Here is a 24853-nt window from a genome sequence, read left to right on the forward strand (position 1 = left end):
TTTATTATATTTATCTTTGATTCTGCCTACATCTAAATGTGTTTAATTAGAGTAATAATTTAATAATATTCTACTGTCATTTTCATAAAAGTAACATGTTTTCATTTTTTGAATCATATTATAATTGTCAACTACTATAGCTAAATATAATCTTTGAAATCTTAGATTGCAGCTGAAGAACCACCACCAGAAGGCTGTAATGCATTTGTGGTTATCCATAAAGAGCATACCTGTAAAATTAATGAAATTAAAAAGCTTTTGAAGAAGGCCACTTCAAGGTAAATTAATGATAGCCTGTAGTCAAAGAAGTGATATATAGAGAGGAGGATTGAAATAGAATTTTCTTAAAATACGTAAATTAATTTATAAGACACTGCATATTCAAGGGTGTGACTTTTATTGAAAACTTACCAGAGCTGATAGGCCTTTTTTAAAATATATAAATATTTTCAATATTTTGTCTCAGTCAGCTTTATTTTAGAATGTTATTTATACCAAAATACAATAAAATATGTGATGTATATGTTTTATATACATATTAATTTTTTCAAATAAACATGAAAAACTATGTTTTTTGGGGGGGCTATATCTCCTTAAATGTAAACTAAACATATATCTTGGGGAATGCAAAAATTATAATAAAAACAATCTATAGTATAGATGGAGCTACTCTTTATAATGTATTCTTTGAAAGATTTTTAAATTACAAGTTGTTTTTATTTTTATTTTTTATTTTTTATTTTTTTAAAGATTTATTTATTTATTTATTTAATTCCCCCCCTCCCCTGGTTGTCTGTTCTTGGTGTCTATTTGCTGCGTCTTGTTTCTTTGTCCGCTTCTGTTGTCGTCAGCAGCACGGGAAGTGTGGGCAGCGCCATTCCTGGGCAGGCTGCACTTCTTTTCACGCTGGGCGGCTTTCCTCACGGGCGCACTCCTTGCGCGTGGGGCTCCCTCACGCGGGGGACACCCTTGCGTGGCACGGCACTCCTTGCGCGCATCAGCACTGCGCATGGCCAGCTCCACACGGGTCAAGGAGGCCCGGGGTTTGAACCGCGGACCTCCCATATGGTAGACGGACGCCCTAACCACTGGGCCAAAGTCCGTTTCCCTACAAGTTGTTTTTAAAAAGGAGTACCAACCAGTGTGTATGCCTTATTGCTTGGTTGTTTATAATTTTTAAAGTAATAATTGTTACTCGAACTATGAAAAAGCTGTCTATATTAAAGTAATAGTAGATATTTAATAATTCATATTAATACTTTTATCATTTGTAAAAAGACCTTCTCCAACATATTTGTACACTCTTATTTATTTTAATGTATAGAACATTTTTGTTTTTAGGTAGCCAAACTTTTCCTTTTTCGTCTATTTGTGTTTTTTACGTTGTTTTTATACCTAGCATAATTTTTCTTAAACCTGAGATAAGAAATTTTGCTAATATTTTCCAGTAGCTTTCTTAAACTTTTGTTTTTTAAAAATTTTTAATCAGTTTTATTGCTACATATTAATAAAACATACAGTCTATCCAAAGCGTACAATCAGTGGTATTTGGTATAATCACATAGTTGTGCATTCATCAATTCGATCATTATTAGAGAATTTTCATTATTCCAATATTAATAGTAATAATTAACAGAAAAAACAAGACAAACGTGTAACTGTACCCCTTAATATTCACCTCTCAATCTCTCTAAGCTTCCCATTCTATACATAACTGCTATTTCATTCCATGTCTCTATTTTGTACATTCATATTTTTCTTAAACATTTTTTTCAGTTTTATTGATGCATATTAATAAATCACAAATCCATCCAAACAGTATAATAAGTGGTATTTGGTGTAATCACGTTTGTGCCTTCATAATCCCAGTGACTCCCAGAGCACTTTCATTATTCCAAAAATAATAATAAACAAAAGCAAACAAAACTCATCACCTCTCAATCTCTCTATGCCTTACCTAGCATACATAACTGTTCTTTTTCCTTCTCTCTAGTATATTTGTATTTTTGTTTTGTAAAAACAGTCTTCATATATGCAATATCACCCATATTCATGTTTTACATGAGGTTTTATTATCTCACACAGATTAAATGGATTTCCGTTCTCTACCCACTTCCTATTTTCTCATGACCCGTATTCTAATTTTTAACTCCATGAGTTTGTGCAATATATTTATTTCATAATAGGGCAGTCATACAGCTTTTGTCCTTTTGTGTCTGGCTTGCTTCGCTCAACATAATGTCCTCTAGGTTCATCCATGTTTTGTCATATGCTTCACCATTTCATTTCTTCTTACTCCTGCATAATATATTCCATTGTGTATATACACCATTATTTGTTAATCCATTCATTAGTTGATGGACACCCAGGTTGTTTCCATCTTTTGGTAATTGTGAATAACACTGCTGTGAACATCGGTGTACAGATGTCCGCTCATGTCTCTGCTTTCAGTTCTTCTTGGTATATACCTAGTAATGGTATTGCTAGATCACATGGCAAGGCTGTATTCAAGTTCCTTAGGAACTGCCAAACATTCCTCCACAATGACTGTACCATTCTACATTCCCACCAACAGTGAATAAGTGTTTCTTTCTCTCCACATCCTCTCCAACATTTACAGTTTTCTGACTTTTTAATAGTGGCTAGTCTAATAGGTATAAATTATATCTGATTGTAGTTTTGATTTGCATATCCCTAATCACTAGTAATGTTGAATATTTTTTCATATGTTTCTTCACCATTTGTATTTCTTCTTTGGACAATTGTCTTTTCAAGTCTTTTGTCCATTTTTTAATTGGGTAGTTTGTCTTTTTATTGTTGAGTTGTTGGATCATTTTCTATATCATAGATATTAAACCCTTATTGGATATGATTTCCAAATATTTTCTTTCATTAAGTTGGCTGCCTTTTCACCCTTTGGACAAAGTCCTTTCAGGTGCAAAAGTGTTTAGTTTTAAGTATGTCCCATTTATCTATTTTTATTTTTGTGATTGCTTGTGCACTGGGTGTAAGGTCTAAGAAACCACCACTTATCACAAGATCTTGAAGGTGTTTCCCTGCATTTTTTTCTAGTAGTTTTATGGTCCTGGCTTTTATATTTAGGTCTTTAAACCATTTTAGTTGGTATTTATATAGGGAGTGAGGTAGGGGTCCTCCTTCACTCTTTTGGTTATGTGTAGTCCCTTCTCCCAGCACCATTTGTTGAAGAGACTTGTTTTGTCCAAGTAATGTGGACTTGATAGGTTTGTCGAGAACCAGTTGGCCCTAGAGACGAGGGTTTATTTCTGAACTCTCAGTTCTGTTATACTGATCGATATGTCTGTTTTCATGCCAATATCCTGCTGTTTTGACCACAGTAGCTTTGTAATATGTTTCAAGGTCAGACAGAGAAATTCCTCTCATGTCACTCTTCTTTTTTTAGGATGCTTTTGTGCTTTTGGCTGTTTGGATACACTTCCCTTCCAAATGAATTTGGTAATTGCCTTTTCTATTTCCATAAAATAGGCTGTTGGAATTTTGATTGGTATTGCATTGAATCTATAAATCAGTTTAGGTAGGATTGACATCTTCACAATATTTAGACTTCCAGTCTATGAGCACGGAATGTCTTTCCATTTGTTTAGGTCTTCTTCGATTTCTGTAGCATTGCTCTGTAGTTTTCGGCATATAGGTCCTGTACTTCTTTGGTTAAATTGATTCCTAGGTATTTGAGTCTTTTGTTGCTATTATAAATCCAGTTTTTTTCCTAATTTCCTCCACAGATTGTTCAATACTAGTGTAAATAAACTACTTATTTCTGCATGTTGATCTTGTATCCTGCCACTTTACTGAACTCATTTATTATCTAAACTTTGTCATAGACATATCAGAGTTTTCTAAATGTAGGATCATGTTGTCTGCAAATATGATTTTGCTTCCTTTCCTATTTGGATGCTTTTTATTTTATTTTGTCTAATTGCTTTAATAGAATTTCTAGCACCATACTTAATAACTGGTGACAGTGGCCATCCTTGTCTTGTTCCCTCTTATAGAGGGAAAGCTTTCAACCTTTTCCCTTTGAGTACAGCATTGGCTTGGGTTTTTCATATATGCTTTTTAAAAATTTTTTTGAATTTCTCTCCCTTTATGTCTGCTTTCTGTGTCCATTTGCTGCGTCTTCTTCTTTGTCCGCTTCTGTTGCTGTCCAAGGCATAGGAATCTATGTTTCTTTTTGTTGCATCATCTTGTGTGTCAGCTCTCTGTGTGTGCGGCGCCATTCCTGGACAGGCTGAACTTTCTTTCCCGCTGGGCGGCTCTCCTTATGGGGCGCACTCCTTGCATGTGGGGCTCCCCTGTGCAGGGACACTCCTGCATGGCGTGACACTCCTTGCGTGTATCAGCACTGTGTGTGGGCCAGCTCCACACGGGTCAAGGAGGCCCGGGGTTTGAACTGCAGACCTCCCATGTGGTAGACGGACACCCTATCCACTGGGCCAAGTCCACTTCCTCATACATGCTTTTTATCATATTGAGGAATTTCCCTTCTATTTCCATCTTTTGAAGTATGTTTATTAAGAAAGGATACTGGATTTTGTTGAATGCCTTTTCTGCACTGATTGAGATGGTCATATGGTTTTTTTCCGTCAGTTTTTTAATGTAGTATATTAAGTTAATCGATTTTCTTATGTATGCACCACCCTTGCATACCAGGAATAAATCCCACTTGGTCATGGTATATAATTCTTTTGATATGCTATTAGATTCTATTTGTAAGTTTTTGTTGAGAATCTTTATATCTCTGTTTAATTGAGAGATTGTGCTGTATTTTTCTTATATCTTTATCTGGCTTTGGTATTAGGGTGATGATGGATTCATAAAATATATTGGGTAATTTTCCCTCCTCTTCAACTCTTTGGAAGAGTTTAAACAGGACTGGTGTTAATTCTTCTTGAAATACTTGGTAGAATTCACCTGTGAAGTCATCTGGTCCTGGAGTTTTCTTTTTGGAAGATTTTTGATGACATTTCTTTAAATGTGATTGGTTTGTTGAGTTCTTGTATTTCATGTAAAGTCAATGTAGGATGTTTGTATGTTTCTAGGAATTTGTCCATTTCATCTAGGTTGTGTAGTTTGTTGGCATACAGTTTCTCATAACATTCTCTTATGATCCTTTATCTCTGTGGGGTCAGTTGTAAATCCCCCTTTCATTTCTGATTGTATGTATTTGTATCTTCTAAAGTACTGGGGCCAGGGATTGAACCCTGCAAGCTCGTATGTGTGAAGCCGGTGCTCAGTCACTGAGCTACATTGGCTCTCTATTCAGGTTTAAAAATTCTTCTTTGTGCTCACTCAGTGTCTTCTTGATGTCCTTTTATCTCTTTAGCCATATTATCTTTCAGCTCATTAATTCTGGAGATTTGTACAAACGTTATTGATTAGTTATCTCAAATCCTTTGTCTCATGTGGGGCTTTGATATATCTGTGTTTGGGCCATTTTTCTGTTTTTTTTAGCATGACTCACAATTTTTTGCTGATGTCTAGTCATCTGATTATGATAGTGAGTTTACTCTGATGCTCAATTTCTCTTTCTTTCATGGGGGTTTAGTGGCAGGAGGCAGTATGTTACTGTCAGTCTTTTTGATTCTTGGTTGAATCTGTTCTAGGTCTTTAGAATTGCCCCTGTCAGTTGCTCAAATCTGGGACATGGCCCCAGTAATAGGTTGGAAATCTGCTTCCAAGAGCCTTGGGAAAGGAGGCTGTAAATACTGAAAAAAAGCCTCTCATTTACTTAATTTTAATTTCCTCTCATGCGCTTCTTCCGTTCACCAGTAGGTGTTGCTCTTTGACCATCCTCTCAGTTCAAAGCCTGGTCAGTGTGTTCACTGCAATACCAACAGCAACTGTGTGGCTGAGGATCTTGTTTCAAAGCAGAGCCTTGCAATTCAAACTCTCAGAGGCTGTTTCCAGCCTTTGTTGGCAGCTCCCTCCCTTTTCCTGGGTAGGAAATAATTCAGTTCCTCTCTGTTCACAACAGCCAGTCCCTATTTAGAAGGGAGGGTGATTGAGAGTGTCGGATCTCTTTAAACCTGTGCTGGCACCCAAGGCAAATGATGGTGTGACACCACCTGGCCTAGAAGGGCTCATGGGATACAGCAGACCAAATTTGTGGGGCAGAAGCTGAGTCAGCCTTAGTCTATGTCCCTTTCTCTCCCATTTCCTTGGGAAGTGTATCCCTGTAGTTTCCTTTGTCCGCAGCTGCCAGAGAATTCAGTATTATCTGTTCATAGGGTGGGGGAAAGGCGCTGGTAGGGTAGCTGCAGCTGCAGCTTCTTCTCACTGTCTTTCTGTTGAGATTTCATGTGTCCCTCTGTCTTCTGGGTGGTGTCCAGCCTTCCCCTGGTATCCTACATCTCTAGAATTTTTTTTCCAGGTCTTTTCTGCCTGTCCTCTAGCTTTTTTTTTTTCCTTGGAGAGAAGTGAATCCCATGTCTCTCTCTTTTCTTAAAAGATTTATTTATTTATTTCCCCCCTTCCCCTTCCCCTCCCCTTCCCCCTACCCTGCTGTTTTTGCTGTCTGTGTCCATTCACTGTGTGATCTGATGTATCTGTTTCTCTTTTTGTCTTCTCTTCTCATTTTTTCTGCTCTAGGATTCACCAGAATTTGATCCTGGGGACCTCTGATGTAGAGACAGGTTCTCTGTTAGCTGTACCACCTCACTTCCTGGTTTCTCCCACACTTCACCTTGACTCTCCCTTTGTCTCACTTTTGTTGGGTCATCATCTTGCTGTGTGACTCACTTATGTGGGTACTCGTTTCACCATGCAGGTACTCGTGTGAGCACTCGACTCACTGTGCAGGCACTTCACTCACTACATGGGCACTTGTGTGCATATTCGGCTCACCATACGGGTACTCATGCTGCGCATGGACACTCAGCTTGCTGTGCGGGCACTCAGCTCTCCACTTGGACACTGGCTCACTGCACAGGCACACTTTCTCTTCTTTTTCACCAGGAGGCCCCAGGGATTGAACCCGGGTCCTCCCATATGGTAAGCAGAAGCCCCATCACTTCAGCCACATCCGCTTCCCCCCATGTCTCTCTAATCTGCCATCTTCCTGGAAGTTCAGGAATGTTAAACATATTGGCACTTTAAGGAAGAATTTAAATCTTTATTGTATTGAATGTCTCATCAGAAAATGTACATCTCTGTTTTTCTAACTCCTTTTAAAACTTTATCTTAGAATTTTCTACATTTTCAAAATTAAAAATAATGTTTAATTAAATACCTTTTCATCTACTGAGATGAATACAAATTTTTTGTCATTGGATATATGGGAATATTATGGTAATATATTTTTAAATGTTAAACCTTTGCATTTCTAGGGAAAACTATTTGTTAATGGTATGTGATTATCTTAATTTCCTGTTGAATTAAGATTCTTAAGTTTTTGTTAAGATGCATGCTTCTATTTTAATAAGTGAGATTAGCTGTAGGTTTATGTATTTATGCCATCTTTGATTTTTAAAATCAAAATCATTCTAGCTTTATATAGTGAATTAAGCAGCCATTATTACTTATTTTAAAAGAGTTAATATAGCATAGGAATTACCTATTCCTTTATAGCATTAATAGACTCCCTATAAAATTGTCATCCCTAGTGCATTTTAAGGTAATTTTTAGTAACTTAAAATTCATTATATTGTTATTGGCTTCTGATATCAGATTTTATAATTTTTATCATTTTACTTTATAAAAATTAATATCTTTAAGATTAAGAGAAATATTAATATTTCATGCAGTTGGGAAAGATAGTCTGCCATGATCCTGAGAGTCCTTGCATGGTATATCAAGAATGCAAAGCCCTGACCACTCTTTACCTGGGCCATTTCTCAAGCGTGTTTGCAGTGAGAAACGCCTGAGGGCTGAGATAATGGTTCCTTTGGGGGGAAAAAAAAAGCAGGTTTGTTTAATACTTGCTTTTATAAAACAGTAGTTCTCCAAGTTCAGTGTTCCTCAGTGCAGCATACTCGTTCTTTTAAATAGGACCATCCAGGTCTGTATTTTGTCACCATCCTTAGGACTTGGGAAGGACAAACATTATGCTCATGCCGCTTGCTATGCCATGAGCAATTAAGTCATTAGTCTTTGACCCAAGGTTCTTATGTCTTCTGCCAGAATCCATGAAACAATAAAAGGCTAACTTAGTTTGTAAACAGGGTCAAATTGAACATTCTCTTTTCATTGTTACTGACAGGTTTGGGCAACAGAATGGCAAGTTGGCAGGCCCATGGCTTTCCAGACAAAGAACAAGGACCCTCTGGGTTGGAGAGAGAAAGAAAGATCAATACTATGTTTCTTCCTCACTGCCCATACTTTCTCCCTTCCTCTCCAACCTCCCTTGCCACCCTGTACTCCTTGTGCTCTTAGCTGGGTGAGAGCTATCTTCTAATAACTGCTGTTATAGTCCCTGACATATACTCCTTGATATATATTCCTGTGGGAGAAGTTTCCCTTATTCAAAGAATTAGGTTTGGAAGTAGCTCACCTGGGAAACAGAAGTTAAAATGATCTCGGGGGAAGCAGACGTGGCTCAACTGGTAAAGCGTCCGCCTACCATATCGGAGGTCCAGGTTTTAAACCCAGGGCCTCCTGGCCTGTGTGGTGAGCTGGCCCATGTGCAGTGCTGCCGCGTGCAAGAAGTACCATGCCATGCAGGAGTGTCCCCCGCGTAGGGGAGCCCCATGCGCAAGGAGTGCGCCCGCAAGGAGAGCTGCCCCACACGAAAAAAAACCACAGCACCACAGGAGTGACATCGCACACACAGAGAGCTGACACAGCAAGATGATTCAACAAAAAGAGACACAAATTCCCGGTGCCTCCAAGAATGCAAGCAGACACAGAAGAACACACAGCAAATGGACACAGAGAGCAGACAACAGGGAGCGGGCGAGGGAAGGGGGAGAAATAAATTTTAAAAAATAATTTAAAAAAATGATCTTGGGTTGATTCAGTGTACAATGGTTTTGGCTCCCGTGACTGAATATATAATTAGTATTGATATTTTATATGATTATACAATGAAGACTATGAGTGTTCATGAGGGCCAGAGGAGATTCTTCTATTTAGGGAGTACCACCTATAATTTCTACTTCGAGAGGTCCTCCAGAAAAAACAGAATTCCAGAAGGAGAAAGGAAAAAACCACAACTCTTAAAAAAGACTTACTGACTGCCTTAAGTCTCAGAGAGGCTCTGTTCTAGTACAACATTGCCACCTGCTTGAGTAAGCCACCAAGTACACCCCTTTTTTAAAAGAGCAGTTCTTTTTTTTTTTTTCAATGTTAAATAAAGAGGTCGTGCACGTCCTTTGATTTATTCCTAGATATATGGATTTTTATGGTTTCATTTTATAGTTTCCTTTTCTCTGTTGCTGGCATACAGAAATACAATTGACTTTTTTGCGTGTGTGATTGACTTAGATCCTATGACTTTACTATTGTCAATTATTCTAATTGTTGTATATTCTTTAGGATATTTCATGTTCTCTATCATATTATCTGTGAATGGTTACAGTTTAATTTTTCTTTTCCAATTCTAATGGCTTTTTAGTTCTTAAGCTTCTTATATCTTGTAACTAATCCCCAACCTGTCCCTTGTGCCTCTACAACCTGACATTTCCATTTTGGCATAGGTCAACTGGGACTAAATGACTAACAGTTTTGAAGGGGCCCAACAATTCTCTCTAGTCAAATGCAAATAATGTATTCAAGAGAACTTCTCACCAGGCCTTAATATGATCTAGGATTTACATGACAAAGTGGAAGCTACCCCTTTGGGGCAAACTTTATATCCCATTTCACCACCTGATGTAAAGAGTCTGACTCAAAGGGACCCTCAGTTCACATTTATTAATATTTCCCTAAAGACCTGGCTTGCTTACTGATATATTAGCTAAGTTAAAAGTTTAATGTGTCTATCAGGATGTTGCTGTTGCCAAGCCTAGCAATAGCTATGTAAAACCAAAAACAGATGTAGTCACTCCACTCAGTGGACAGAATTAAAGGCAGTCTTCCTATTCTTGAACAGTATACCCCTTAATAAACCTTGCTATGTTGTTACTGATCTGCTTCTGGATTTTTCATCCCTGCCTATGTGCCATCTTAATATGGCTAGGTGAACATTGATTGCTGGCTTGAACTTTTCAGTTGTGCCTGTCTCTCATTAGTGGCAGCTCCCCTGTCTCCACCAATTTGTATATAAATTTGTATATAGATGGTTACAACTTTCCTTTCATCTTACTGACACAAATTCATATACTTCTGTCTCCTGAATGGAAGTGGTCTTGTGTTATGGCATTTATGGTTATTGAGGCTGCCCACAGTTGGCTCAGAGTGAGTGATTGAAATCAAGTTTGATTTCAGTTTATTAACTGAATGACGTGTGTCACATTTGGGTTATATGTTTGTTTTGGGAAAAAGTGGACCACAGAATGTTTCCAGTGGGTTTGGAGGGTGGTTTCTGGTCCTTCTATTTCTTCCCTGTAAATATTTGCAATGACACCAAAGATTAGCAGGTCTGTATAAACTCCCTTATGCAGGTTGTAATGTATGATAGACTAGTTTTAGTCTATATACTGTCTGATAAAGTCAGACATACTTTCTTCTGCCTTTGGCTGAGTTAAATATTGAGTTGATTTTTCTTTACCTTTTTACAATTTTAACACGTTTAGGGCATTGGAGTTGCATTTCTTTACTGGGTGGAGGTGTTCTCATTGTCCCAGTTTCCTAAAAATTACATCTTCGTTTTATTTCCCTATTTGGACAGATGGAGTGGAGATAGTTAGGTTCATTTTAGATGTGCAGATTGTTGTGACTTTTTCCCAAATATGTACTCATATTTTAGTATGATGTCTGTCAAGTTTTCAATCTAGTCTTTGAGCCAGGGAATAGGGAGTAGGGGAGAGGTAAAGATTCACTCTATCTTCTTTTTGGCTAGCATGTTTCTCTACTGTAAATGGTAAGATATGTACTAACAATCAGTTATGATTCAGAGTTAAACTGCATAGATTTTGTATAGTTAGTGGACTTCCAAATTATGATATAAGTTTATTATTAGTTTTTAACTTCATTACAGTTTTTGTCTTTTTCATTGTAAATATTTTGTGAGACGCTAGGAAATGTGTCAAGGCAGTTGGGCAAGAGAAAAAAAAAAGGAAGAAGTAAAACTATTCACAGATGGTAACATCCTATATGTAGAAAACCCTTAAAATCCACAAAGATACTAGAGGTAATAAATGAATTCAGCAAAATGGCAAGATATAAGATAAACATGCCAATTGGTAGTGTTTCTATATACCAGTAATTAGCAATTTTATGAGAAAAATCAAGAAAAATTTCATTTACAGTAGCAACTAAAGGGATCAAACATCTAGGAGTATATTTAACCAAGGATGAAAAGAACTTGTATGTAGAGACTACGAAACTGCTAAAAAATCAAAGAAGAACTAAATTAATAGAAGGATATTCTGTGTTCATGGAGCAGAAGAGTAAATATTGATAAGATGGCAATTTTACATTAACTGATTTACAGATTCGACACAGTGCCAATCAAAATTCCAACAACCATCTTTACAGAAATGAAAAACAGAGTCATCAAACTTATATAGAGGGGAGTGCATATAGCTCAAGTGGTTGATCACCTGCTTCCAACTGGGATGTCCTGGGTTTGGTTTCCTTTGCCTGCTAATAACAAAATAAAATAAAAAAATAAGCAAATGAGAAAACCAACTTAGGGGAGCCAGTGTGGCTCAGTGGTTGAGTGCCAGCTTCTCACATACGAAGTATGAGGGCCATCCAGGGTTCTATCCCCAGCCCCAGTACCTAAAAAAAAATGATGTGGAAGGGTTAGGGGCCCTAAGTAGCCAAAACAATCTTGAAAAAGAATGAAGTCGGAGGACTCAACACTTTCTGATTTTAAAACTTATCACACACCTACAGTAATCAAAACAACATGGTATTGGCAGAAGGACAGACATACAGACCAATGGAGTAAAATTGAGCATTCAGAAATAAACCTTAGATCTGTAGCCAATTGATTTTTGGAAAGGGTACCAAGTCTGCTTGATTGGGAAAGAATACTCTCTTCAACAGTTGAAGCTGGAAAAGCTAGGTATCTGTTGCAAAAGAATGAAGGTGGACCCCTACCTTACCCCATATTCAAAATCTACACAAAATTGATCAAAGACCTAAAACGGACTTTGGCCCAGTGGTTAGGGCGTCCGTCTACCATATGGGAGGTCCGCGGTTCAAACCCCGGGCCTTCTTGACCCGTGTGGAGCTGGCTGTGCGCAGCGCTGATGCGCGCAAGGAGTGCCGTGCCACGCAAGGGTGTCCCCCGCGTGGGGGAGCCCCACGCGCAAGGAGTGCGCCTGTGAGGAAAGCCGCCTAGCGTGAAAAGAAAGAGCAGTCTGCCCAGGAATGGCGCCGCCCACACTTCCCGAGCCGCTGACGACAACAGAAGCGGACAAAGAAACAAGACGCAGCAAATAGACACCAAGAACAGACAACCAGGGAAGGGGGGGGGGAATTAAATAAATAAATAAATCTTTAAAAAAAAAAATCTATACAATTCCTTGAAGAAAATACAGGAAGCATCTTCAGGACCTTATATTAGGTAACGTTTTCTTAGATTTTATACCTAAAGCATGAGCAACAAAAGAAAAAATAATTAAATGAGACTTCATCAAAATAAAAAACTTTCGTGTATTAAAGGACTTGACAATGAAAGTAAAAAGACAACATACACAATGGAAGAAGATATTTGGAAACCACATAACTAATAAGGGTGTAATGTCCAAAATATATAAAGAAATCCTACAATTCAACAAAAAGAATGCAAGAAGCTAATTAAAAAATGGGCCAAAGACTTGAATAGACATTTCTCCCAAAAAGATACCAATGTCCAATAAACTCATGAAAAAGCAACCAGGGACTAGAATGCAGATAGGGAATGGGGAAGAAGCCTGCCATATTATATTGATCCTGAGTACAGGAAAAAGGGAGCTTTGCCATTTTTGTCCCTTGTGAAAGAGAACTTGAGGGTTGCTAGCGGCCAAATCTTAAATAGGAAGCCCCCAAGAGACTGAGCCACAGAACAGCTCAAAAACTCAGGAAGAAAGCGGAGCAACCTAGACTGAAAGAGGAGGCCCATTGGTTCCCACAGCTGAGCTCTGGAGGGGGTAGATTCTAGAAGGGAAGGCAGAGACCTCAGCTGAGATGAGAAGTCATCTTTCTTTGCCACATGGAAGGACCCTGAGAAAGCATATCTGCCTTAATTTAGAAATTTTATGGCCTTGGAACTATAAGCTTTTACCCTAAATAAAATTCTTATTATAAAAGCCAGCCCATTTCTGATATTTCACATCTGCAGCCCTTTGTCAAACTGATTTTTTTAAATTATAATTCAGCTGACATAGTGCCATGTAAGTTCTAATGTATCAGTTGAAATTAACAAGAATGATTTTAATAATTTCATTCAGAGTAATATTCTTTTTTCACTTCTCTTTTCAAATGCAAGTATGATTTAACATTGTAGCCTTTCATTGATTAGTAGAATCCTAGGAAGATCGCCAGCAAATTCAGTTTCTGTTGTTCTGCACATGGGTGTTTCTTCATCTGTTGTAGTAGAAGAGACTAATAGTAAAGTTAAATCCATTTGGGGATGATAAAATTATATTTGTTTCATGTTTAAAACGTCCAAACATTGACAGTAATATTTTTAAAATCCTATTTTAAGAGTGGATGTGTGTATAATGCTTATACTTAAATAAAAAGTTTATTATAATAAAAAAGTGGATGACTGTAAAAACCACATTGTAAACCACTAAGATTAATGTCTGCATTACTAACACTAAAAAAGAATCACAACTACTTGAAATAAACACCATACTACATACTGATAGTAAGTAATGTTACAAACTTTAAGCCAAATAATTAGTGAATTCGAATCTCCAGTTATTCTTAATAAGACTTATTGAGCACTTAAGTGATTTTATTTGAAATAAATTAAATAAAAAATCAGGAACAATGTTAATTTTTATTTTAAAATTTATTTCTATTGGAAAGCCTTAACCTATAATAATTAATGTGTAAGAGATATAATCTAAACATGTACATTCGTACCAGAAAACTGTATATTCAGCTTCTTTATATATATTAATATTTACCATAATTTATTGTAGAACGTGTATCTCTAACCACATTTACAACAAATATGAGGACTATTTTCTCTATAGCATACAGGCAATGGTTATCACCAAAGGTTTTGGTTTTTTCTTCTTTTTCCCCTTCATTTTCTTTTAAATGTTACATTAAAAAAATATGAGGTCCCCATATACCCCCACTCCCCCAACCAAAGGTTTTTATTAAGTAATTTCTATTTAACTCAAATATGTAATAGAATCTATAATTTTTTAACTTTTTACCCTTAAAATTACATTAAACTTCTTGATGAAAAGATTCAGTTTTCATTTAAAATTTGATACTGAATATATTTTAATCCTTACTATGTGTAGATTAACAGCATAAGCACTGTGGGATAATTAAAAACTGTATATTTTGGGGACATTTTCAGGACATTGGAGTTGTCCTGCATGAAATTGCAGTGATGGATACAGGTCATTGTATATTTTCTCATAACCTACAAAATTGTGCAGGACAGAGTGTAAGAATGTAAACTATAATATAAACTGTAATCCATGGTTAATAGCAATGCTTCAATATGTATTCATCAATTGTAACAAATATACCACACTAATGAGGGATGTTGATATGGGAAAGTATGGAAGGGGGAGGGAGTGGGGCATATGGGAACCCCTTATATTTTTTATGTAACCTGTATGTAATCTAAAGCTTCTTTAAAAAGAAAAAAATATTATAATTTTTAAAAAATAAAATAAAAAATGAAAAGGAAATAATCTATTTCTGTCTACAAAATAATATAATAAACAATGTAATAATCTCGGTATGGTGTAAACATGCTATAAAAGTCTACAAAAATATTTGTGAATTAATGGAAGATAATTTTATATAAATCTAGTATATGAAAACTGAGGGATTCAATAAAGCATGACTTAAAATTTCAGTATTATTAAGTAATTTTAATTTGGAATGTACTTATTCATTTCACTCTAATGAAGTATATCTGTCTATTATTAATGTGGAAGTTTTGCTAAGTAAAGAAAAATAGCAGAATAAATTAGAATTTTTCAAAGATTATCTTTCAAATAGTACATACATGTTCTTGAGACATTGTAATGAATAATCTCTTTTTAAACAGTAGTTTGTAGGCTATACAGTGTATACCTTAAAGTAACTGAACTGTTGTTTTTTTTTTTACATTACAGAAAGATTTATTCACCCACTCTGAAGCTTAAACGAATCCCTCATTTTAATATACTGTCATCTTGGGCTTCTGCCAATTTTCTTGCAGTCCATTTCAGCTCATCCTGCTTCTTTTTTTCCTCAGCTACTTTCTTCCTTTCTTCTTCTGCCCAAGGTTTTATTGTTGTTTTTTTTTTACAGGTTTAGAAAAAAATTTATTAGAGAAACTGTAGGTTTACAGAAAAATGCAAAAAATACAGAATTCCGATATACCCTCCCTCACACAGGCAGTTTTCCTTCTCATTAATATTTTGCTTTAACTTGATACCACACTAATGCAAGGTGTTCATAAGCCAGTATATGGAGTTTTGCCAGCTGGTAGAGGTGAGATGGTGTGGTAGACAGCTTCTAATAAGTTCTAATGATTGCTGCCCTCTGATATTCATGTATTTGTTCCCTCCTTGAGGGTGGGCTGGACCAACTGACTTGCTTCTAAAAAATAAAATACAGCAAAGGGGATGGGATGTCACATCCATTGTTAGGATATAAACCATACTGACTATGTTTTAGATAACTAGTGCTTGGCTCCATAGGCCACGGCAAGGAACAGGGCAGAATAGCAGCCGAGCTTGATGAGTGGAGAGATGGGCAGTGGCAGCTCCATCTTGTACCCTGACCTTCCCTGAACTATTTTTTAACGTTTGTTTTACTATTCATACTAATCTTTCCACAGAGTAGCTTGTTTTTGCTCAGTGTTTATGAAAAAAATGAAGGTAAGAAATGTTTTTCTATATTCTTCCTATTTTGAGTTTGATTTGATAATTCTCCTGTCTTTCCTTTGTGAGGTATGTACTAACGTCTAAATTAAAATGGATTCCTACCAGTTCTTCTTTTTTCAGTTTCAGTATAGTTTATTTTAGATGTGCCTCTTGTAGAAACCAGTGGACAAGTTAAACAGAATTTTTTAAAAAATTATTTGAAGGCAGTAAGGACTTGTGGATTAAACATTTCTGAAATAAGGCTGAAAAAGCTGAGCCTGACATTTTATCCCAGGGCGTTGGCCTATTTAAAAGCAGTGGTTGAGAAGCTGAACATAGGCTTCAGCATTTTCTTGCAACTAGATGGACAGGACCCATGAAATTGGAGAGATTTTGATAAACATATGAGGTTTATTTAGAACACAGAGGGCTGTACCCTGGAAGTAAGGGTGAACAGAAGTAAACCAGCCTTCAAAAAATGACTGCAAGCCCAGCTTTTCATCAGCTCAAGTCCCAAATCCTGATTATCTGTTGGAAACAAAAATAAATTCTTTCCAGAAGAGGATCTGAACATCATTCAGAGGCTCAAATTAATTTTGTGTTTATCCAAACACATGATCTGGACTGATTAAAAAATAACTACCCAGTTAAAAATATAACTGAGATTAAAACAAAGAGAAAGCAGTATAAACAGACCTTATTACCAGTTATATGGCACTGACTTATACAAGAATAACTAAAATATATGAGATGTTAAATGAGAAGATGGAGAATTTAGTATCAAATCAAATGGAAGCAAGTATCTACTTCAAAGTACAAAGAGATAAAAGTGTAGAAATACAGAAAATAGTATAAGATACATATACTATACAAAGACATGGTAGAAAGATATATCATGCATATAATTGGAGCCTTAAAATGAGAAGAGAGAGAATAGTCATAGAAGCAATAATTGAATGTCTTTCATCACCTTTGGAAAATTCTCATACAGACAGAAGTCACAGATTTAAGGAACATTATGAACCTTGGCAGGAAAATCATGAAGAAAATCTCACCTAGACTTTTCATACTACTCCTGCTGAAAATCAACCCAGAGAAAAAGTGAAAAGCAGCCAGAAAATAAAAACTATGTCACTCAGACATTTAATACTTGTTTTACTCTTACTTGCATCTTAGACTTGTCTTTGAGGTGTTTTCACACCTGTCTTACACTTCCGTTATTTGGTACCTGCTGGTGTTTCAAGTGTTTTTATTTACCTAAAAATGTTTTAATTTTGCATTAATTTTTTTGCCCATCATTTTCTTATGAAAAGCTTGCCTTTAGTTTTTCAAATATATTTTCCCTGGTTATAGAATTCTAGGTTAGCAGGTGTTTTTTTTCCCTTTCTTTATATTGGCATTATTCACATTATTGCTGTGGAATCCCTCTGCAAATCTCATAGACGTTGTTTAGAAGATGATCAGGATTTTTTTCTTCCGTGATGATTTTAATATTTTCTCTTTCTGTATTTTCATATATATATATAGGTGTGGATTTCTTTTCCATTTTCCTTTTTGAGATTTCTTGGGCTACTTGAATTGCCCATTAATATCGTTCATTAATTCTAAGAAACTGCTGTTATCTGTTTTTTTCTGTCTATTTTTCTTTGTCTTCTTTCTTGGTGCACCAGTGAAATGTTTGGTATGCCTTTCCACTGTATCTTTTATGTCTTCCACATTTTTCAACCTTTTTTTTTTCTCACAGTGCTGCATTCTGAATAAAAGTTTTTTTTTTTTACCAAATCTGCCATTTCTCATTTTAAAGTTTCCACTTTCTGCTGAAATTTTCAAGTTTGACTTCACTAGGCTAGTATTATAATCTGAGTTAATAATTCAGTTAGAAATTTATTTGAATCCATTTGTTATGTAATTTTCAACTGGCTCTAGCTCTTGGTGTCTTAGTTTCTATTTATGTGTTGTAATCTTTGTATATTGAACTAGGTCTTTCAAAAAGTATTTGCAGGAATATTTTAAGTTTTAGGATGTTGGTATTTTTCTCCAGAAAGGAATTTTTGCTTGCTTCTGTGAGGTTTTGAAAATGCTATCATTACGACACTAACATAATCCAAGATTAAGACTTGAAATTCCATATTCTACTTAGATAATACAAAGCTGGGTTATAAGTCATTATTTGAACTATTTTATTCCCAATTTACCCTTTAACTGGGGCATGGATATACTTTGGGAGTACAGCTGTAAGTTGATCTTAGGTTTTCAGAAGCTTTACTTTTGGTGTGGATTTTATTTAATCTCTTACCTTTTCCCTGTGAGGCTGCCAAATGAGCTGTTCAGTTTTAAAGTTGTTCCTTCCAGATTAGGATCAGCAGATGTTCTTAGGGTAAATGCAGCTTTGAGTGCTGGACTTAATTAACTCTCTGGGTTTTTGTCTTCTCCTAATTTTTGGCTCATAATTCTTTATTTATGTCTATTTGATGCTTTTAAGACTTTTAAAAAATCAGTTTAAAGTTTCCTCGTTTGGAAATTTGCTTCTAAGTTACCTGTGTAACCATTATCAGTAGGCAAAATCCTTTGCCACAGCATCTTTTCTTACTAAACACTTCTTATAGTTTCTTCAAGAAGGGCTCATGAGAACTAATTTTTCAGGATTTTTTGCATGTTACCCTTTTACTTAAGTAGTAGTTGGACTGAGTGTGAAGCTCTAGAGTTGAGAGAACTTTGTAGGTATTATTCTTTCTTCTTAGATTAGATGTTATAGAGCCATCTGAAGTCAGTATGACCTCTTATTTCTTTAACTGTGAATGAAGTAGAGTGGCTATTTATTCATCCATTATCTATTCTGTAGAATTTTTTTTTCTAGAGCTTTTTTCCCCCTTTACTCTTTTGATGCAGTTTTACATTAGTTTACATGTTTCCAGTGTATCAGGTTTAAACTTTTGTACAAATTGTCAGTTTTCAGGTTCTGTTTTATGAAGTACTAGAGATAGCTAATAGATGATACTCTGAATATATTTGATTTTTTTGAAATAACTAGATTTTATTGAAAGAATATGTGCAAATGGTAAAAAAAAAGAAATGCAAAGTATACATGCAACAAAATTGTAAGACTTTTTTGTGCTGTAGATTTCCAGAACATCTCCCCAGATACAACCAGTGCTATCAGTTTCTTGTGTATCCTTCTAGAAATAGTCACTGTATATATAATCACAATTACATAGATATATATTCCTACTTTTATCATTACTAGTGACAATGTCATATATTTAGTTCCTTGATTTTTCCCATAATAGTGTCCTTCATTGACATTTTAGGTAAATATTGCTTTGCCAAAGGGAGAGAAAAATGATCGTTTCTTGAGTACTAAGTATGTGCTTTATGCTCTGCTAAATGATTTGCATGTCATTCTGGTAAATCCATAGGATACTTTTAGAAGGTAGCTGTAAGTCTTTTACAGATTAAGAAAAAGGCCCAGTAGAGAGATCAAATATGAGCTTGCTCAGGTGCATAAAACTAGTAAATAAAACTTAAGCTATAATTTGAATTTATTTCTGCCTTATTTCAGAACCTAGTCTTTTCACTATTATTCTGTAGTATTGTTATTCGTGCCCTTCTTTTCTCTCTCTTGTCCCCAATATTTGTTAAAGAATAAATCACTAAACAACTGTAGAGTCTTGAGTTCATTAAATAAATGTTGGGTTTCTCAACACCCTTGTTATCCTTATCTTCGGTATTTCCTGGTTTTCTTTCTACTTGTGTAAATTGCTAAAATGATGCTTGTGGAAAGATATAGGCTTTGGAATTCCTTAGCCATGACTTAAAATTCTGGCTTTCTATTTGATCTTGTCATGGACATTTAACTTCTCCAAGCTTCAGAAACCCTTAATTTAGAGTAAATTATAACTATATGAAGAAATTCTTGTGAAGATAGAATTTCCTGTAAGTACGAAGAGTCTAATATGGTACCTGGCAAATAAAAAGATGTCCATTATAGTCTTATGTTTATGATGATATGGTGAAACTGTAGGACTCTTCTCTTTGTTTGATTATTTTTTAAGATGTAATGGGTTGTTGTTCATAGTACTGATTATAACTGCATAGCATAGATAGTGCCATTGTTTTGTTTTGTTTTCAGGTATTTGGAACCCATTTTCAGGAAATAGGAGCTATAATGAAAATCCAAGAAAATAGAAAATTTATTTCCATGAAAATGTTACCATTATTTGTTACCATTTAAAGATAGTCAACCTTGTTAGAAATAAAGCACTTTTATTGCTTTTTATTTTTTGGGATAACCAAATTTCTTTTTTTTCTATTATGTAGTAGAAATTGTGTCACCACGGAAAATTTAAGTTCTTTTTCTGTGATTATATATGTAATTCTATAAATTGTTTGGTAAGTGGAAATTATAAACTGTCATGGTATATTTCTGATATTCTTTTAAAGGTTTGTATTTTGCTTTCATTTTAGGCCCAGACCTTATCTCTTTAAAGGGGATCATAAATTTCCAACAAACAAAGAGAACTTACCAGTGATTATTCTCTATGCAGAGATGGGTACGAGAGCCTTTGGTAAATTTCACAAAGTATTGTCTGATAAAGCTCAGAATGGGGAAATTCTATATGTTCTTCGGCATTATATTCAGGTACATGCATGTTTTTTCCTAGTTTACTCTTAACTAGAGAAAATTAATATTCATGATCATTTCTTTAGTAGATTTACATAATAATTTTCACTAGAAGAATTATCTAAGATTTTTAAACACAGGTATCAAATATGAACTTTATGTGGAAAAATATATTGGGTATTAGATAAAAAACAAAAACATATTGCAATAATGTGTATAAAATTTGCCATGATTCACGAAGTTTTTTTAAATGAAATGTTTCATGATGGTGATATATTTGATATACTGAGAATATATATTAGTTCAAAGTGCTAAGAATGGAATAGGAATTCTCTTAACCATATTTCTTTGTACAGATGGTTTTCTCATTTAGGTTTCAGGTCAATTGTGTTGTATTGTGCCCCATTCTGTCAGTCTCCAACTGCTATCATGTTTTATCACATACTTACTACATCTTATATTTTATTTCTTTAACACTACCACCACACATAGGCACACACACACACATACACACACACACACAAGCACATAAACTATAGAATATAGTAGCCACTAAAGGAAAGACTTTGCTTTTTTATTGCTGTATCCCCAACATGGAGAACAGTGGCAGCTACACCATCAGCACTTAATAAATATATTTGTTCAATTATTGAATAAATTAATATGATAAAAAATTATTGATTTATGTATGTCATGGGAGGTTATATTCAAAATATAGGGAAATTAAGCAAAGAATTTCAACTTATAGTTTGCATTGAAATATATAGTAATATTAAGATTACCATGCTTTTCCTATTTTGATGGCTATGAATTTTTTCCCCATTTTGTATCATGAAAAAAAAATTGAGGAACTTTCTCAGTTGTATCCAGATAATTTTAGTTATGTAAATGTATTTGGACTGAAATTTAAATAGTTATATAAATAATATATCTGCTTTGTTTACATGTATAAAAATAATATAGTAAAGTTTAATTTAAATTCAAGTATGTTATATATTTGAGTTTTAGGCAGTCTTTTTTTTTTTTTCTTTTTTTAAAGATTTATTTTATTTATTTAATTTCCCTCCCTCCCCTGGTTGTCTGTTCTTGGTGTCTATTTGCTGCATCTTGTTTCTTTGTCCGCTTCTGTTGTCGTCGGTGGTATGGGAAGTGTGGGCGGCGCCATTCCTGGGCAGGCTGCACTTTCTTTTCACGCTGGGCGGCATTCCTCACGGGTGTACTCCTTGCGCGTGGGGCTCCCCCACGCGGGGGACACCCTTGCGTGGCAAGGCACTCCTTGCGCACATCAGCACTGCGCATGGCCAGCTCCACACGGGTCAAGGAGGCCCGGGGTTTGAACCGCGGACCTCCCATCTGGTAGACGGACGCCCTAACCACTGGGCCAAAGTCCGTTTCCCTAGGCAGTCTTATCTCTCTAGGGTGATGATAAGGATGGAAAGAACAATCCAAGTGAAAGGTCCCTGGGTTGTCCCGGTCCCAGTCTACCTTTACAGGGTACCTCAAGGCTGAGTTTCTACTTTTCCCATCCCTAAGTTCTTTCCAGGTAGTAATGGCAACCAGGGTTGGAGAAGAGACTCCTTGAAGTATGTACCTACATTACCTAAACCATGGTCAGTGGGGAAAATTCAGGTCAACAGGACCTAGAGGGTATAGGTTAGGACCTGGAAGTATACAGGCTAAAGTTAATAATTTTATTCAGAATTCCTATAGCAACACAAAACTCTTTCAAACTCTTTTCCCCCACTCTACCTTTCAAACCTATGCCCTTATATTTCTCCAGGATTAGCGATGTGTGATCCTGCATACAATTAGTATTTGATTCATTGTATGTACATTTTTGTCATTATAATGTTATTGACGATGGAAAGGAGCCTTATTGTCAGAGCAGCTAGCAGAGGGGATTTATTTGATCAAAGTCCAGCTATGGTTTTGATTTACCTCACATCACAGAAGTGTCAACTTTATGAAATTTCCCCTTCCCCATTTTGTTCTGTTTCTTCTTAAGAACTTGGTGACTTATAGATTATATTATACATTATCCCCTATATTCACTGACTTAACACATTCTATTTATACTAAATGGCCTTGTCAGGCAACTGCTACTCTCAGTTTCATTCCTCCCTACCCCACTCACCCTCTCTTCCAAAAAAGTAGATTTCCTTTTCTTATCAATACCACCTGCAAATACTTCTCAAGTTCAGATATTTGAAAGGGCTCACCAGATTCCATAGAGGATACTTATGTAGGACTTTTATTTATTAACTTTAATTACTTTGAATTTGTTCTATTTCTGATTTTAACATTCCTTCAGGGTAGATAGGTCTTCCATTTGGTCTCTCTCTTTCATATTTTAGTTTTCCTCAGATATTTCAGTTGTCTGAACTTGGTTGTATGAACAGAATTGAATGACAGTGGTTTCCTTTGGTGTTATAAGTATTTGCCTTTATGCACATATCCAGCTTTTTTCATTGGCTCCGATCTTGTGTTGAATAGCCAGAAATTATGCTGGGAAAATTCACTTCTTCCTTCTTTTCACCTATGAAAGGATATGACTTTCTCACCTCTCTTTTTCCTCTTTGATCATTCTCTTCCCATTTGCTTCATTTTTCGAGAATATTTTATATTACCAAAAAGTGTAGAAATAATATAAGAATAGTCTTTATACAGTCAACTAGAATGAACAGTTAACGTTTTATATTTTCTTCAAGTCTATTTTAAATAAAGGAAATAAAACTCTACAAATAATATTGCAGTCTCTTTTGGCTCCAATTCTCAGGCTCATCCCCTACCGTGACACCAATGATAAGTGCCTTTTTAAATAATACCCTGCTTTAATCCATAGATATCCTGCTTCAGTAGATCTGCCATATTGGTTGGTAATATGTATGTTTTCAAAGCTTCCCATATGACTCATACATTCTGATTGCTGTTCACTGAACACAGAGAAATGTGAGACATTCTAATTCTAAGATAGAGAAGGTCCTAACTATGTGCTTCTTTAGTAATTAAGGATATAAAGCTATAAAATTGCTTTTTCCCCAAGGTGCTTTGACTCCACAGCTTTGCTGCTTAATTGGAGAGACTTAAAAAGCAGAAATGTATGATTTTAGAAGTATGAAAAAAATGTTACCCCATTAAAGTTTATTAGGAAATTAGGCAGTCTTTGAATTAGAAAATTGTGAGGAAGATTCTCATTCTTTACTTCCTCCCTCCTTAGCATTGTCTCTTGCCTCTACATTTACTGAATGATGTTTTTATCTATTGCTCTGTAATAAAACTTCCCAAATTAGTGGCTTGAGGCAGTGATGGCATTATTTCCAAGGTGTTTTAGTTTCCTAGGCTGCTCAAAGCAAATACCCTGAAATGGGTCAGGTTAAGCTATGGGAATTTTTTCACTCTCAGTTTGAGGCTGGGAAGAAATCTAAGTCAGGGTGCCATCAAGGTGATGCTTTCTTGCCAAAGACTGTGGTATTTTGGGGCTGGCTTCTGATGAACTTTGACTTCTCTGTCATATGCAAGGCACATGATCGCCTCTCTTATCTCTTACAGATGCCATTGAATTTCATTTTCTTGATTCTTCTTGTGGCTTTCTCTCACTCTGTCTGGATTTCATTCTACTTATGAAGGACTCCAGTAATAGGATTAAGACCCATTCTTACTGAGGTGGGTTACACCTTACCTGAAGAAGCCTCATCAAAAGGTCCTACTAACAATAGGTTCACACCCACAGGAATGAATTAAATTTAAGAACATGTTTTTCTGGGGTATAACAGCTTCAAACCACCATTCACTTCAGTGGATTGGCAACCTGGGTATTTCTTCTGCTAATTTCATTCATGCAGATTCAGTAATTCAATGGCTTGATTAGGCCATGAGGGTCTAAGGAATCCTGACACATTTGCTTGATGGTTAGTTATGGCTCATGGTTGGGATGCCTTGGCTCTCTTTCATGTGGTCTCTCATCCTCCAGTAGGTGAGAATGGCCTTCTTTAGTCATGTTGGCTTATGAAGGAAAGAGTATTGTAAGTCCTCTTAAGCCCTACACTTCAGACCTTATACAGTGACACTGCTGCCACATTGTATTAGGCAAAGTACTCACAGAACCAATCAGAAT

The 24853-nt window shown here is 35.8% G+C and overlaps 1 protein-coding gene across 1 annotated transcript in view; it reads left to right on the forward strand.

Moving 5' to 3' along the window:
- The window catches only part of UGGT2 (UDP-glucose glycoprotein glucosyltransferase 2), a 287143-nt gene that overhangs the window by 48892 nt on the left and 213398 nt on the right, over nt 1-24853 (forward strand). The window contains exons 4-5 of the mRNA XM_004463565.5: nt 166-278; nt 20583-20757. Coding sequence (XP_004463622.2) covers nt 166-278; nt 20583-20757 — 288 coding nt within the window. The remainder of the gene's footprint in view (nt 1-165; nt 279-20582; nt 20758-24853) is intronic.

Source organism: Dasypus novemcinctus, chromosome 15, assembly GCF_030445035.2.
Source record: "Dasypus novemcinctus isolate mDasNov1 chromosome 15, mDasNov1.1.hap2, whole genome shotgun sequence".
NCBI lineage: Eukaryota > Metazoa > Chordata > Mammalia > Cingulata > Dasypodidae > Dasypus > Dasypus novemcinctus.